At 65.6% G+C, this 13228-nt stretch overlaps 4 protein-coding genes across 4 annotated transcripts in view; 2 read left to right on the top strand and 2 right to left on the bottom strand.

Annotated features, from left to right (window-relative positions):
• The window catches only part of H696_05288 (hypothetical protein), a 3337-nt gene extending 2072 nt beyond the window's left edge, over positions 1–1265 (top strand). The window contains exons 4-5 of the mRNA XM_009499151.1: positions 138–872; positions 1048–1265. Of these exons, the coding sequence (XP_009497426.1) occupies positions 138–872; positions 1048–1133 (821 nt within the window). The 3' untranslated portion in view covers positions 1134–1265. The remainder of the gene's footprint in view (positions 1–137; positions 873–1047) is intronic.
• A 345-nt stretch (positions 1266–1610) lies between these two features.
• Positions 1611–6670, bottom strand: H696_05287 (hypothetical protein; the record flags this gene model as incomplete). The annotated part of the gene is made up of 7 exons (XM_009499150.1): positions 1611–1868; positions 2068–3433; positions 3545–3782; positions 3931–4062; positions 4177–4207; positions 4446–6154; positions 6264–6670. The coding sequence occupies 7 exons, from the start codon at positions 6668–6670 to the stop codon at positions 1636–1638; spliced, it is 4116 nt and encodes a 1371-aa protein (XP_009497425.1). The 3' UTR covers positions 1611–1635.
• Positions 6671–9307: 2637 nt separating this feature from the next.
• On the top strand, positions 9308–10891 carry H696_05286 (hypothetical protein). The gene is made up of 8 exons (XM_009499149.1): positions 9308–9473; positions 9637–9679; positions 9759–9801; positions 9909–9989; positions 10094–10171; positions 10306–10374; positions 10527–10617; positions 10735–10891. The coding sequence occupies exons 1-8, from the start codon at positions 9434–9436 to the stop codon at positions 10854–10856; spliced, it is 567 nt and encodes a 188-aa protein (XP_009497424.1). The 5' UTR covers positions 9308–9433; the 3' UTR covers positions 10857–10891.
• Positions 10892–11100: 209 nt separating this feature from the next.
• Positions 11101–12766, bottom strand: H696_05285 (hypothetical protein). The gene is made up of 5 exons (XM_009499148.1): positions 12675–12766; positions 12150–12534; positions 11755–11958; positions 11446–11577; positions 11101–11327 (listed from the first exon to the last, which is right to left on the bottom strand). Exons 2-5 carry the CDS (start codon positions 12505–12507, stop codon positions 11233–11235), a joined length of 789 nt encoding a protein of 262 aa, XP_009497423.1. The 5' UTR covers positions 12508–12534; positions 12675–12766; the 3' UTR covers positions 11101–11232.
• Positions 12767–13228: the final 462 nt, after the last annotated feature.

Raw genomic sequence — 13228 nt, 5'->3', positions numbered from 1 at the left:
CACACTCGCACACACACACACACACACACACACACACACACACACACACACACACACACACACACACACACACACACACACACGCGCGCGCGCGCGCGCGCGCGCGCAACCTCTCGCCTGAATCACTCGACCTCTAGACACATTGCGCCGGGTTTCGCAGTCGGTTTGGAACCAGTGGCACGCCACCCAGACGCAGGCACACATTCAAAGCCTGCTGCTGGGCATGGTGGCCGCCCTGCCGACGGCCGAAATTCGCACCGCCTCCAAGGGCGCAGACGGGGTCCTGCCCATCTTTCCGGATGTCCATTCGCTCGACACCTGCCACAAGGGCAACCTCAGCTGGCAGTACCACCGGCCGAGTGGGGATCCTTCCGCCGGGGCTGACGGCCCGGCTGGCTTGACGGCCGATGGCCGGCCCATTCTGGCCACGCTGCCGAACCCGGCGTTCGTGCATGGCGATGCGGCGCCGGCCCAACCCATGGCCTACCGCCCGGATCCCACGGCCGAGACCACCCTGCCAGCCATCTACCACGGCCTGGGGGTCATCTCTCGTCCCCAGATCCCGGGGTTGGTGGTGCCGGGGTTCCATCTGCCCGCCCTGCCGCGGCTGGCCGAGTCCGATGATGCGGATTCCGACCATGAGCCCCAGGACCTGCTGCCATCCGTCACCACCCCAACCACCACGATGGCGCCCGAGGAGGCCAGCCCGTTGTTGGTGAAGCCGGAACCCCAGGTCCTGCCATCTAGCGAGCTGATCGCCTCATTGGACCAGCGCTTTGGCTTTGGTGTGGCGGTCATCCCGCACGCGGCTTGCTCCATGAGCAAGGTCCCGGGCGCGGCCTACGTGCCGCTTCGTTCACGCAAGACCATGTGTGCGTTTGCTTCCCCTCTTCCTCTCTCTCGCCCCTCTATCGGCCCTTGCCACGCGCTTTCGTTGCTCGTTGTTGATGAGGGGCCGGCCCCGACACATGCGCCCCGGAAGTGCCAGACACCGGAAGAACGTGTCTCGAGGAAAGAAGCCACACTGACACCCTCCCGCCTGCACAGTGTACTCCCCGGAGGAGGTGGCCGAGCGCGTGGCCAAGCGCAAGCGTGTGGCGCGAGTCATGAAGTCCATCTCCAAGGACAAATAGCCGGCCTCTCGCCTCCTGCTCCGGGCCGTGCCAAGCTCCCGGCAGACATCCATTTAAATTCTGGCCATGTTGATTCCGCCGCTACAGCCGCTTGAAGAAGACAAACAAATGACCCGCCAGTGTACGCGGCCCATCGCTGTGCTAGGTCTTCCCTTCTTGAGGGCATACACGTCTCTACTACAAGGGACAGGGGGGGGGGGGAGGAGGGGGCGACAAAACAATACCTTGGACAAGGACAGAAGTTTATACATATGGTACAAGGGGGGAGGGGCGAGAGGGGGAGGGAGAAGGGGAAGGAGGGCAGTAGCCAACGGCGAGGGGACCGGCCCTGATTGGCTACCTGTCGAAAGACGCCCGCGCGCGCCGCGCGGCCCAGGACACAAAGAGGGATGGACAGGAGCCGAGCAAATACTCGAGTGAGCGTGCGCGCCACGGACCGGGGCAGGTCGGTTTGGCCACGCGCGCGCGCACGCACGCACGCACGCACGCACGCATGCACGCACTAACTTGCCGAGGGGGTCGGTGGCTCAGGGGACAGATGCCGGGTGGACATCTCCTGGAAACTCTGCCGGCGAAGCTTAAAGTCAATCTGGGACTGCATCATGTACAGCTCGGCTGCCGACTCGACCGGTCCAACGACCGAATCACCAGCGAAGGTGAAGCCGGCTTCCATGTCAGGCGAGGCTCCAGTATCCATCCCGGCGGGGGGACGTGACGCGGCAGCTGGGCGGCCGTCTGAGGCCGAGGGAAAAAAAAACCCGACACACGTGGGCAAAGGGATAGGCCGATGTTTCCAGAGGGACACCCCCCAAGGAGGAGCAGTCAGTTTCATGATTGCCGGAGAGGGCGCCAGCGCAAAGGGAAGCCACCAAGCAGGCCGCCAGAGCCATTTCCTCCCCCGAGAGGAGGCGGCGCTCCTGCGCTTGACACGTACCAGGACCGGAAAAGGGCAAAAAGAGGGCCGGGCGCTTCTCCATCGGCTCGCTGAAGGGTGGCGGCTGAGGAGAGCATCCCGTGCGGGGGCGAGATGCCGAGTCGCCGGTCGATGACACTCGACCAGCGCGCGTCCGCGCGCCGAACAGCTGTTCTTGCGTGCTTCGCGATTGTGAGGAAGAAACCAATGCCGCGGCCAGGGCCTCCGGCGCCGGGCCGCCAGTGGACGTGCTCGGGGAGGGAATGGCCCCCGGCGCCGGGTTGCCCCCGAGCGAAGAAAGGGACCCGCCCATGGACACGGCCTCCGGGAAGGGATAATGCTGCAAGTGGGGATGCGGCGGAGCCCAGTGTGGCGAGGCAAGGGGATAGCCCTCCGCCGATGCGGCGCCCAGGCCGGAGAACGAATACCCGGAGAAGGGGACCGCCCCGGCCGGGTCGGCAGCCGGGTCATGTGTGGGCGGCGGCACATCTTGCAACCCCGCCGATGGGGCACTTTGCGTGGATGGCGGCTGGGTGTCCTCCTTCGGCAGGATGTCCGACACCCCGGCCGAGGTCAGCCCGGCAGTGCCACTCTCCGATCCCTCAGTGCCTGGGGGGTGCGGCTGCAGGTGCGAATGCGATGGCAGCACCGGGCCGCCACTCTGCGGAGCAGGCAGATGGCGATCATTGGGCTCGGAGGAAGGCGGCGGCGGCGGTGGCGGCGGTGGCGGTGGTGGTGGCGGCGGCGGTGGCGGCGGCGGCGGCGGCGGACCATGGTGGTATGGATGGTGATGATGGCCTACCTGCTGCTCATGGAAAGACCCCGACTCGGTGAAGGCCGAGTCGTAGAAGGGCCCCCGATTGGCCGCGGGGGTGGCCGACGAAAACTGATGATGGGGGTGGGACAAGGGGAAGCGCGATTCGCCCGAGTGGGCCAAGTGGTGGAAGCCAGAGCCCTCGGCATGTCGGTGCCCGGGCTCCGGGGCGAAGGGCGCATTAGGTTGGGCCGGAGGGGCGGGCCGTTGCCCGAAGGGCGAGTGCGAAAAGGGCCCCTGATCCACCGGGTGCATTGGACGCCGATAATCCGAGTACTCGGGAGGCTCGCCCGGGAAAGCCCCACCGGGCCACGGCTCCCCCGGAGCCGCCATGAAAACCCGATCACCGCGCTCATCCAGCGAGGGGGTTCGCCGAACGGCCGGCAGCGAGGAAGACCGCGAGTGTGCGGACGACGCATGCATCGGCGAGCAGGATCTCATCGACTGGATGAAGGGCGAGTCGAGGGCCGGGGAGCATGCCTGCCCCGAGGGGGACATCGTCATGGCCGATGATTCGAAGGGAGACGACACGCCGGTCGCCGGACGAGAGGGGCCCCCGTCGGCCTCCAGGGTCTGCCGCCCAAAGCGAAAGCAGGAAAATGGGTGTCAGTGATGGGGAGGAAAAAATAAAAATAAACCCAGCCCACATTGGAGCATGAGCCACAGGCCGAGCAGGAGCCGTACCGGATCGAAGGCCTCGCCGGTGGCCATCGAGCCAAGCTCATGTCGGAGAGCGAAGTTCTCCTGGGCCAGGGACTCGCAGTGCTTGCGCAAGCGGACCACCTCGGCCTTGAGCTCCTCCGTGCCGACGGTGCTCTTGAGCAGAGTCAACTCCGACCGGAGGTTGTGCAGCTCTCGGTTTTGCCCGCGCGACCGGTTCTGCAACGACCGGATGTACTCGACGGACTTTTGAAGAATGACGCTGTGGGATTGTTTCCCCCCCAATCACATCGGTCAGAAATGGGCGGGACAAGAGGAAAGCGGACGAGGGCGCAGGAGCGACACCCGGTGAGAAGGATCCCCGCAGAGGGGAGGGAAGGACCAACGGCAAGACAAAAGAACCGACACACCTTTTTGAGGGCTTGCGGATCTGGTTGAGCTCTGGCACCAGGCGCGAGAGCTCGGAAAACTTCTCGTTCAAGTTGTCCCGCCGAGCGCGCTCGAAGAAGTTCTGGTTTGCGCGTTTGTCGACCATGGACACCCTGGGTCCGGCAGGACAACGGCGAGCCGCGGCGAGGCCGGCCGGCGGAGGAGGGAGGGAGGATCAGAAAACCGCCGCAGGATGGGAGGAAAGGCCCCTGGGGGGATACACGTACTGCCGAGGGTCACCCATCTCGAATTTGATAACTGGCAAGTGGAGAAAGCCGAGAACGACAGAAGAAGGGAGGAAAAAAGAGAGCAGGAGAAAGGGGCCGGGAAAAGGAGGAGCCGTCGGGCCGAGGGGGGCGACAAACAGTCAGCATGGGCAGCTCAAAGACAAGGCCTCGGGAAGGGAGGGAAGAAAGAGGCAACACGGGACGCCCCCCATGCGCGCCCCCCCCCCCCCCCCCACACACACACACACACACACAGGGGGAAGACGCACACTCGCCAGACAGGGTATGCATGTGCGATACCGGCGACGAGGATACCGGCGGGGAGGATTCCGCATCAGGGGCGTCAGAGCCGGTGCCAGCACCGGCCCTTGAGGGGAAGGATGACGAGGCGGACAGCGAGCTCCGGGCGGTGTTGGGCCCGCCGGCGCGGCCTGGTGCCGCCGAAGTGGCCGACGGAGAGGGCGAGGCGCCGGCCGTGGCGGAGCTCGAAGCCCCGGACGCCGGGGCCAAGCCCCCGGTGGCCGAGGAGGGTGCCGATGAGGCTGCCGCCGGACTCGGGGCGGGGCGCAACTTGGGCAGCAGCTGGAATTGGGGATTCGACGCGAAGGAGGCCGCGGCCGCCATGTACGCAGCCGAGGTGGCCGAGAAGATGCTGGCTTCGGAGGGCTGCGGCCGGGCACTGGCGGCCAGGGGGGCGGCACCGCCGCTGGCATCCGCCCGGAGAGCGGAATTGGCCTGCGCGGTGTCGGAGCTGGTGGTCGGATCGCCAAACTCGGCGGCCGGGGCTTGGGGCCGGTGCCTGGGCCCGACCCCGGGCCCACCGCCATAGGGCGCGGAGGCGGCCGACAGCGAGAAAGATCGCGCCCGCTGGGAGGGCTGATAGCCGGCCGGGAAGTCCGATGGCGACAGGGACCCAACTGGCGATGCGCCCGACACCGACGCCGGCGATTCCGAGCAGGGAGTTGTGCCCGGCTGGAAGCCCAAGCACGGGGTCGATGGGGCCGACAAAACATTGGTCCCATTCGGGGCATTCCCAAACCCGGGGCCCGGGCCCTGACCGGTGGCCAAGTTCGGACTGCCACCCGACACCGAAGAGGGGAAGTTGCCACTTGCACCGGCGGACGCGGAATACCCCTGATGGGGATAGTGCAGGTGGTGGTGGTGGTGGTGGTGGTGGTGGTGGGCATGAGGGTGGTGGGGGTGGGGGTGGAAGCCACCGCCAAAGGACCCGGAAGCCGACCGGGCGAAGGATCGCGACGACTCGGCCAGGAACGAGGGCGACAGGGAAGTGGTCGACGTGGCAAAGTGGTGAACAGCCCCGCGCGAGGACGCCGGGACCAGGGTCGCCTGGCCCATTTGCGGGGGCGTGGGCAGCGGCGGCGGGCGATTGGAATCGCTCCGGTCGGCCACCAGCATGGCGGCCGGGGTCACAGGGAAGGCCTTGGGCGGGGCGGCCGGCTTGACCGCCGGCTTGGACAGGTGCCCCGGCGTGGGGGGCGGCGAGGGCCGTGCAGGCGGGTCGGTCAGCAAACGCCCATGCCCGCCCAGGCGCCGGGGGGAGCTGGTCACCCGGAAGCGCGGGACCCCCTGCGCCACGGCCGCCATGTTGGACGCCGCCAGCAGGGCATGCGGCGAGCTGCCCAGCGAGGAGGTGGCTCCGGTGGGAACCAGTCGCGACAGGGATGGCGTCGGTGCCTGATGTGCCATCGATCCCGAGAAGGAGGAAGAAGAGGAGGCCGCGGTCGAGGAGGACCTCCCCCGGGTGGCCTCTGGGCCGGGTCCCGGGGGGAGGGGCGTCCGGTCATTGTCACCGGGACCCGGGGATGGTGGGGCGCCCGGGTCAAAGTGCGCGTCGAGGTTCATGTCCGACGAGGAGGCATTGGCCCCCGGATCGAAGTAGGCTCCAGGATCGCCGTAAATGGCCGGCCCATCGCCCGGATGCCCGGGGAACTGATCGTGCTGCATGGGGGACGTGAAACTAATGGCGCATGCGCCTTGGGTCAGACACGGGTGCGAGATGCGATGGGATGAGCAATGTGTGTGTGTGTGTGCGCGCGCGCGTGTGCATGTGTGCGAGAGGCCCATACAAGTGCCCGTGACTGCCTGCGTGGGGATGGTGCTGATGACTGTCAACGCCCGTGGGAAAAGAGCCCTCCTGGAAGGAGGGTGGATGGTTGGTGCCATTGTCTTGCCCGCTGGCGCTGCTGCTGCTGCTGCTGCTGCTGCTGCTGCTGCTGTTGCTGCCGCCGCCGCCGCCGCCGCCACCACCACCGCCAGGACCCCCGGAGCTGCCGCCATTCGGGCGCTGGTATGACCCTGGGTGGAAGTGGTATCGATGTCCGGGCGCCAGGTGATAGGTCCCAGCGTGGGGGTGGGATGGACCGGAGAAGTTGACGAAGTCGCCGGGATCGGCTGACCGGCCCTGCCCCGGGCCCTCGGCCTCAAAGGCCATCATGCTCGGGGGCAGGTGTCCGGGCGGAGCATCAACCCCCATGGCCGACGGAGCATGCTCCCCATTGAACGGCAAGTGCATGGGCGGATCGCCCGACATCTGGTCCCTTCCCTTGCGCAGTCGCGCGGAGCGGGCGAGGACGATGCGAGCAGAGGCGAGGAGGGGCGAAGAAACCGAAGGGAGAGGGCGGCGAAAAGGAAGGGGAAGGGCGCAAATGCGGCCGGCGTCTGGTGCAAAGGGAGGAAAGAGAGGAACGAAAGCAGGGAAGGAGGGGGGAGGATATCTACAAACACAGGCAGCAAGGCAAGCGGGACATCCTGCCGTGACGGGCCGGAGAGGAAGATGGGTAGGGACGATGCGCGAGCAGCAGCTGGGGGCGGGGCGAGGGGAAAGGGGAGAGGAGGAAGGGTGAGGAGGGCGCCCGAGGGATCGCAGGCCGAGAGTGGGGATGCTGCCCCCCTGAGACCAGGGGAGAGCTCCCAGAGGACACCCCGAAGAGATGGCGCGCAGGCCGCGGCGCTCACGCTGTGAGTGCCGACGTTCTCCCGGCGATGCGGAGGGAGGGGCGTGGGGCCAGCCCGGCCGGCCTTTCCCGGGGATGGAGAAGGCGAGGAGGAGGCGATGACTATGTGTGCCTGACCCGGCTCTCGCCCTTCGCCCCCAGTTCCCCCCCCTGTCCCTCGGCCCCCTCCCAGGACCAGGGGACGGGGGGGGACCAATCGGCCAAAGAGCGCACGACACCAATCGGGCGAGCAAGGGGGTGGGCCCAGAGTCCCCCCCCCCCCCCGCCCCGCGGCCCCTTCTTTCGCCCAGCCCCGGGAGCATTCATTTATCCGCGGCCTGTGGATCCCACCCAGAGGGACAGGGGGGAGTCCCGGCCTTGACCGAGTTCTGCCCGGACCGGGCGGCTGAAGAGCCATTTTTATCCTCAGCCGTCCCCAACCGGGGTGGGTGTTCCGGGGCGGGGGGGGGGGGGCTCTGCGTCGTCGGGTGGGGGAAACTCCTTGGGAGCTTCAGCGACCGTCGCTTTTCTTTGAGCATTCTTGCCCACGGGGCGGGGGCTTGGGGTGTGGGGGGGGGGGGGACAGGAGTGCCCTCGCCACCACCACAGGGCCACTGAAACACCCTCCTGGACGCCGGGACGCCGCTGAGAGCGCGACCAGAGAACCACCGGGATCGAGGGCTGAATCCCGGCCGCCACGAAAGGCCACCGCGCGAGAGCACAGGAGAACAAGGAGGCCCCCAGGACGCGGGACAATAACAAACCTTGGAACTCAGGAGGTATCCCCAGGCAGATCCCTCGGCGCCGGGCATGTGTGCATGTGTGCATTTGTGCCCCTTCTCCACAGGGGACGGGGGCACGGGGAGGGCAGGCGCATATTGCGCACGCACGCGCGTGGGCAAACCTCCAGGGGGGGAGGGGGCGCATCGACAAGAGTGTGGGGCAGATCGCGAGTGCTCCGCCGCCCCGTCCAAGCTGCGGCTGCCGGGCAGAGCGCGGAGGGGGGGGGGGGGGGGGGGATCGACCCTTCCGGGGCGGAGGAATTTTTCGGGACATCTCACTGAGACGGCGCGACAATTCTCGGCCGGCCCCTCCGCCCGAGAAGAGAGCCCAGGCACACGCGCCGGGAGCGGTCCAGTCCGCCACGCGTCATGGGCGAGGCACCTCTTCCACCGGACGACACAGGCCCGAGGCCCCCAAGGGCGGGCGGGATGCTGCCCTGTGGTGGAACAGAAAATGGGGGCACCTCACCTGACGGCAGACGAGAAGGATCGGCCACGCTGGTCGGCTGCGCAATAGGCCCGGGTGTGGCGAGCAGCGGCCATCGCAACCGCGCGCACAACTACCTGCATATACATACAGACACACGCACGCAGGCGCACGCGCATAAGCATCCCTTGAGGGCGCGCTCGGAGGGGCGGATAGTTGCCAACGAAAGTATCCTTTTAGGAAACCACGCCCAAGCCGCGAGGAGCAGCCGGCACGACGGGCCACAAACCCGCCACACGCTCCTGGCATGCTGACAGAAGAGGGGCAAGGCAGGGGCAGCGGCACGCGCGCTCAGCCCCGCCCCCCCCCCCCCCCCCCCCCTCCCAGCTGCTGGGGCGCCAAGACGGCGGATGCGGAGACCCCGTTCATCCCCCCCCCCCTTCTCTCCCCCGCGTACTTCGCTCGCGGAGCGCCGGCCCGCCCGGGGGGGAGGCCCATTCCAGAGCGCCGTAGACAAGGGTTGACCATGAGATTCGCAGGGGCGTGTGACGCGCGTCCATGTGATCCCATTCATGACTTGCCGCCCCGCCCACTGCCGCCGATCGGCTACGTCGGCAGCGCATGGTGTTGCCGGTCAGATCCCTTCCCTGGCCTGGTGACCTCGCTGTGCCGTCCCTTCCGCGGATGCCGCCCCCGTTGCACCCTCGGATGCCTGATTGCCGAGCTGCCCCGTCTCCGGGGGGGGGGGGGGGGGGGTCCTTGCATGCAGGCGTGTTGACCCTCCTCCCCCACTCCACAGGACCCCTCCTCCCGCCAGCGGAGAGGAATGTGCTGCGTAGACTCCGCCTCTCTGGTGGGATCCCCTGCTTTGGGGAGTATCTCCCCCCTCGCGCCTCCTTCCTGCAACAGTGACAAGATGAAGGTGTTTTTCTCCACCGGCCCCGGAGTGCCCGAGGGTCCCGCCCCCCCGAAGGCATTCCCCTCTCTCTGCTCCCCTCCTCCCCCCTCCCTCCGACATACTCCAGCCCCCTACTTTCGGTCTCCTCGCCCATCTTTGCGTCTGCTCGCCCGGCAACACTTTGTCAACCTGGAAGATGACCTGCGATCTTGTTGATGACATTTGGATCTTTGGCTGTACACGCGCCCAGTCCTGCTTTTTCATCACCTCTTCTTCTGCCTCATTCTGCCCCTCCCTCCTCCCTTGACATTTAGCTGACATATACACACACACACACACGCACACACACACACACACACACACACACACGATCACCCACTCACGCGACATGATCTCCAGATGGCAGCCTGGTCTGGAAGACCGGCTTCCACTTTGCTGATTCGTGCGCCGCATCCCTCCCATTGCTTATATGGCCTGTGCTCGCCCAGGACTAACATCCAAAACCCCTGACGCTATGTCAGCCATGTCGGGCACATCCGACACTTCCAGCGCCGGTTCTGGCAGGTACGCCTCCGGTGGCGAGCCACAGGAAGAAGTACTCCCTCTCCATCGTCTCACTCCTTGCCTGTGCCATTCTCCCCTCCCCTCCCCCCCCCCTCCTTCCCTGCTAGCGGAGCACCGATCACCGCGGCACCGAGGAGAAGCCCGGTCGCGTGGTTACCCTGATTCCGGCCCCCCTGGAAGAAGCCAGTGTGCGTGTCCACTACCTGTGCCAGCTCTGCCCGCCGCCGGCCCATCCTCTTCTCGGGATTTCTCCCCTCACCCACCGACCTCCACTTTCCGGCTTGCCATCCAGCTTGTTTGGGGTGTGGCCTATCGCATCCCGGCCAGCGACTGGCCCAAGATCAAGGAGTATTTGGACTACCGGGAAAAGGTGCGCCTTTTTTTTTCTCGCCCCCTTCAATCACGGCACCTTCTTGGAGCACGGGCATCGGTACATGCACATCGGCGCAAGCCACTGCGCACATGCCTCTCACATCTGCCGCTGCTGCTCCGTCCCAACGCCAGAACGGATACGAGACCCATACTGTGGCCGTCTACGCCAATGAGGGTGATACATGTCCCCTGGTCGAGAAGGTACTTTGTCGTTGCCTGTCCTATTCACGGCATTTTTTTTGGCGCTGGTTGCCTCTAACCCCTCATCTCCGGACTTGTCCCCTCCCTCTCTCGCACATGCAAATATGTGCCCGTGTGTATGTGCTTTCAAATACCGATCCACACGGTGATAGGCCATCATCTACGTGGCCACTGAGGACAACCCCGAGTACTTGGGACCAGACTCGGAGGAGTCGATCGCCAATCAGATCGCCCATAGTGTCGGTATGTTCGGTCGCACGATATTTTGCACGTGCACATTAATGCCTCGGCCCCGGCCTTGGCCCCGGTCCCTGTCCCGGCCCCTAATCCCCCTCCTCCTCCTGCCCCCCTCCGATGAAGGCCCATCTGGCGACAACTCCGAGTATCTGTTCCAACTCCAGAACTGGACCATCCAGCACCCGAAGACGCGTTGCGCCCATATTGATCGTTTGTGTGAGCTGGTCCGCGCAATCCAGAGCTAAAGAGCCGAACGCCGGCGAGAACATCCCCCCCCCCCCCCCCCCGATCATGCCGTGGGCCCGAGAAAAATCCCTACAAGCACTCATGGGGCTGCCTTTTACCGAGAAAAATAAAAACCCTACGTGTGTATGTGCGAATGTATATGTGTGTGTGTGTGTGTGGCAATTTCACGCATTGAGAGGGAGATAGAAGTACATGAAAAGGGGCAAGAGAGGCGAGGCATATGAATCACACCACACACAGGCGACAGAGAGAGAGAGAGAGAGAGACAGGAAGAGAGAGCAAGCGAGCGAAACTTGGGGATACAACCACCCAGGAAGGGGTACCCCCATGCCAGGGAACTTATTCGAGGAATGAAACCACAGGGCGAAGGAGCTTTTAGCGACGGTTGCGCCGGCTGGAGCCAGTCCGGCGGCCACGCTTGCCACCACCATTGTTGCCGTTACCACCGCCGCTGCCACCGCCACCGCGCTCTGAGGGGGAGAGAGAGAGAGAGAGAGGGAGGGAGGGAGGGAGAGAGATGCAACGGAGATGTGAGCTTGGAAGGCATTGGCAAAGCAGAAGCAAGGCCAGGTGTTCAGGGAAACGTACTGCCGATGACCGGGGACAGGGATACCGTGACGACCATACCATCGATCTGAGCGCCATTCATATGGTAGATGGCCTCAAGGGCCTGCTCGTGGGTCTCCATGACAACGTAGCCGAGGCCACGGTGAAGGCCGGCTACATGCGCAAAAGGGGGCGAGGGGGCGGCACACGCATGCTGCATGTGAGTCACGAAAGCAGAGAAAGGACAAACAAGCAGGACACAGGCGAAAAGGGCCCCGAGACCCGGGAGGGGGGGGAGGGAGCCGTATTTGGCGAGGGGACCGCGCCATGTAGCAAGCCAGAAGCACGCACGCTTGTCAGAAGGAATATCAATCGAGGAGACGGTGCCATACTCGGAGAAAATCTCCATCAGGTGCGCGCGCAGGACGTTGCGCGAGATGCCATGGACAATGACACGCTTGCAATTGGTGACCGGCTCGGGCGACCGGGACCGAGACCGGGACCGGGACCGGGACCGAGACCGAGACCGGGACCGAGACCGGCGGCCCGGCGACCCTGCAGCAAGTGAAGCACAAGGAGCATGGCCAGCGGGAGTACGTCAGAATGGAGAAGAAAGCAGCAGGAGCAGAATGGGCAACACTGGGGGAAAAGAAAAAACAAGCGGCCCAAGGCAAGGTGCTACACAATTGAAACGATGAAATAAAAACGGGCGAGCGGGAACGAGGGAGGGGGAGGAGATGACGCACGGGTGCGCATGCCCGGAGAACGCGACCGCGACCGCGACCGCGAGAAGGAGCGGGACCGCGACCGACCCCGGCGCGGGGACATGGACCGCGACCGGGAACGGGAACGCGACCTCGAAAGGGAGCGAGAGTGCGACCGCGAGCGAACATCACGGCGAGATGGGGAAATGGAGCGGGAGCGAGACCGCGACCGCGACAAGGACCGCGACCGAGACCGCGACCGCGACATAGACCGTGATCCGGAGCGCGAGCGCGAACGCGAGCCCCAGCGGCCCTCACGCTCGACGTCGTCGGGCGACCGCGAGCGAGACCGCGAGCGAGACCGCGAGCGGCCCCGGTCTTCTTGAGAGGGGGACGTCATATCCGTGTGAACGCTGTGTGACCGAAGCTTTATCCCCAGGGGAAGCCAGAGGAAGGCAGGACGGAGGCAGGACAAGGTAAGAGGCCGGGAGGAGGGAGGAGGGAGGAGGGAGGAGGGAGGAGAAGGACAGAGAAACGGGTAAAGTGCGAATGGGGGAGGATGAATACCGAGAAGGAGGCAAAACAGGCGGAACGGAGAGTGTTGCTAGATGGCTGGGTGCCGGCCTGGGACGGGGTGCGGGCCGAAGAACGCGGCCCCCCCTCCCCCGCTCAGTGCTTGGCTCTCCCTCTCTCTCTCTCTCTCCTTCTCTCTGAAGGAGCAGACTCCAGAAAGCCCCAGAGACCTGCGAGCGGGGGGCCGACTCAATCGACGGACGGTGTTCCTCCGCTGGGGGGGGAGGGGGACGACAAGGGGCCGGGGGGGTTAGACGCTTGTAAAAAAAGATGGGCGGGAAAAGCGCGCGCGTTGCGCGCCCGGCCCGCTCCGAATGCGTCCCGCCCGAGGCTGGCTCGGGCCCCTTCCACCGAGCACCGGGGACAAAGGCTGGCGGATGAGAACGGCCCAGAGGACAAGGCCGAGAGGCACCCTCCGGAGGCAGGAGGCGCGGGTATCCACTGTTATTTGCGGGAAAAGGCTAGAGCCGATTCCCGCCATATCGGCACGTGACGCCATAATGTCATTACGTCGTCTCCCATGTGCGGCAGCCGTGTTCGGTGCAGGA

This window comes from Fonticula alba (genome assembly GCF_000388065.1).
Source record: "Fonticula alba strain ATCC 38817 unplaced genomic scaffold supercont2.9, whole genome shotgun sequence".
In the NCBI taxonomy this organism is placed as follows: domain Eukaryota; order Rotosphaerida; family Fonticulaceae; genus Fonticula; species Fonticula alba.
The sequence above is the reverse complement of the archived record's forward strand: the minus strand, read 5'-3'. Positions and strand labels throughout refer to the sequence as shown.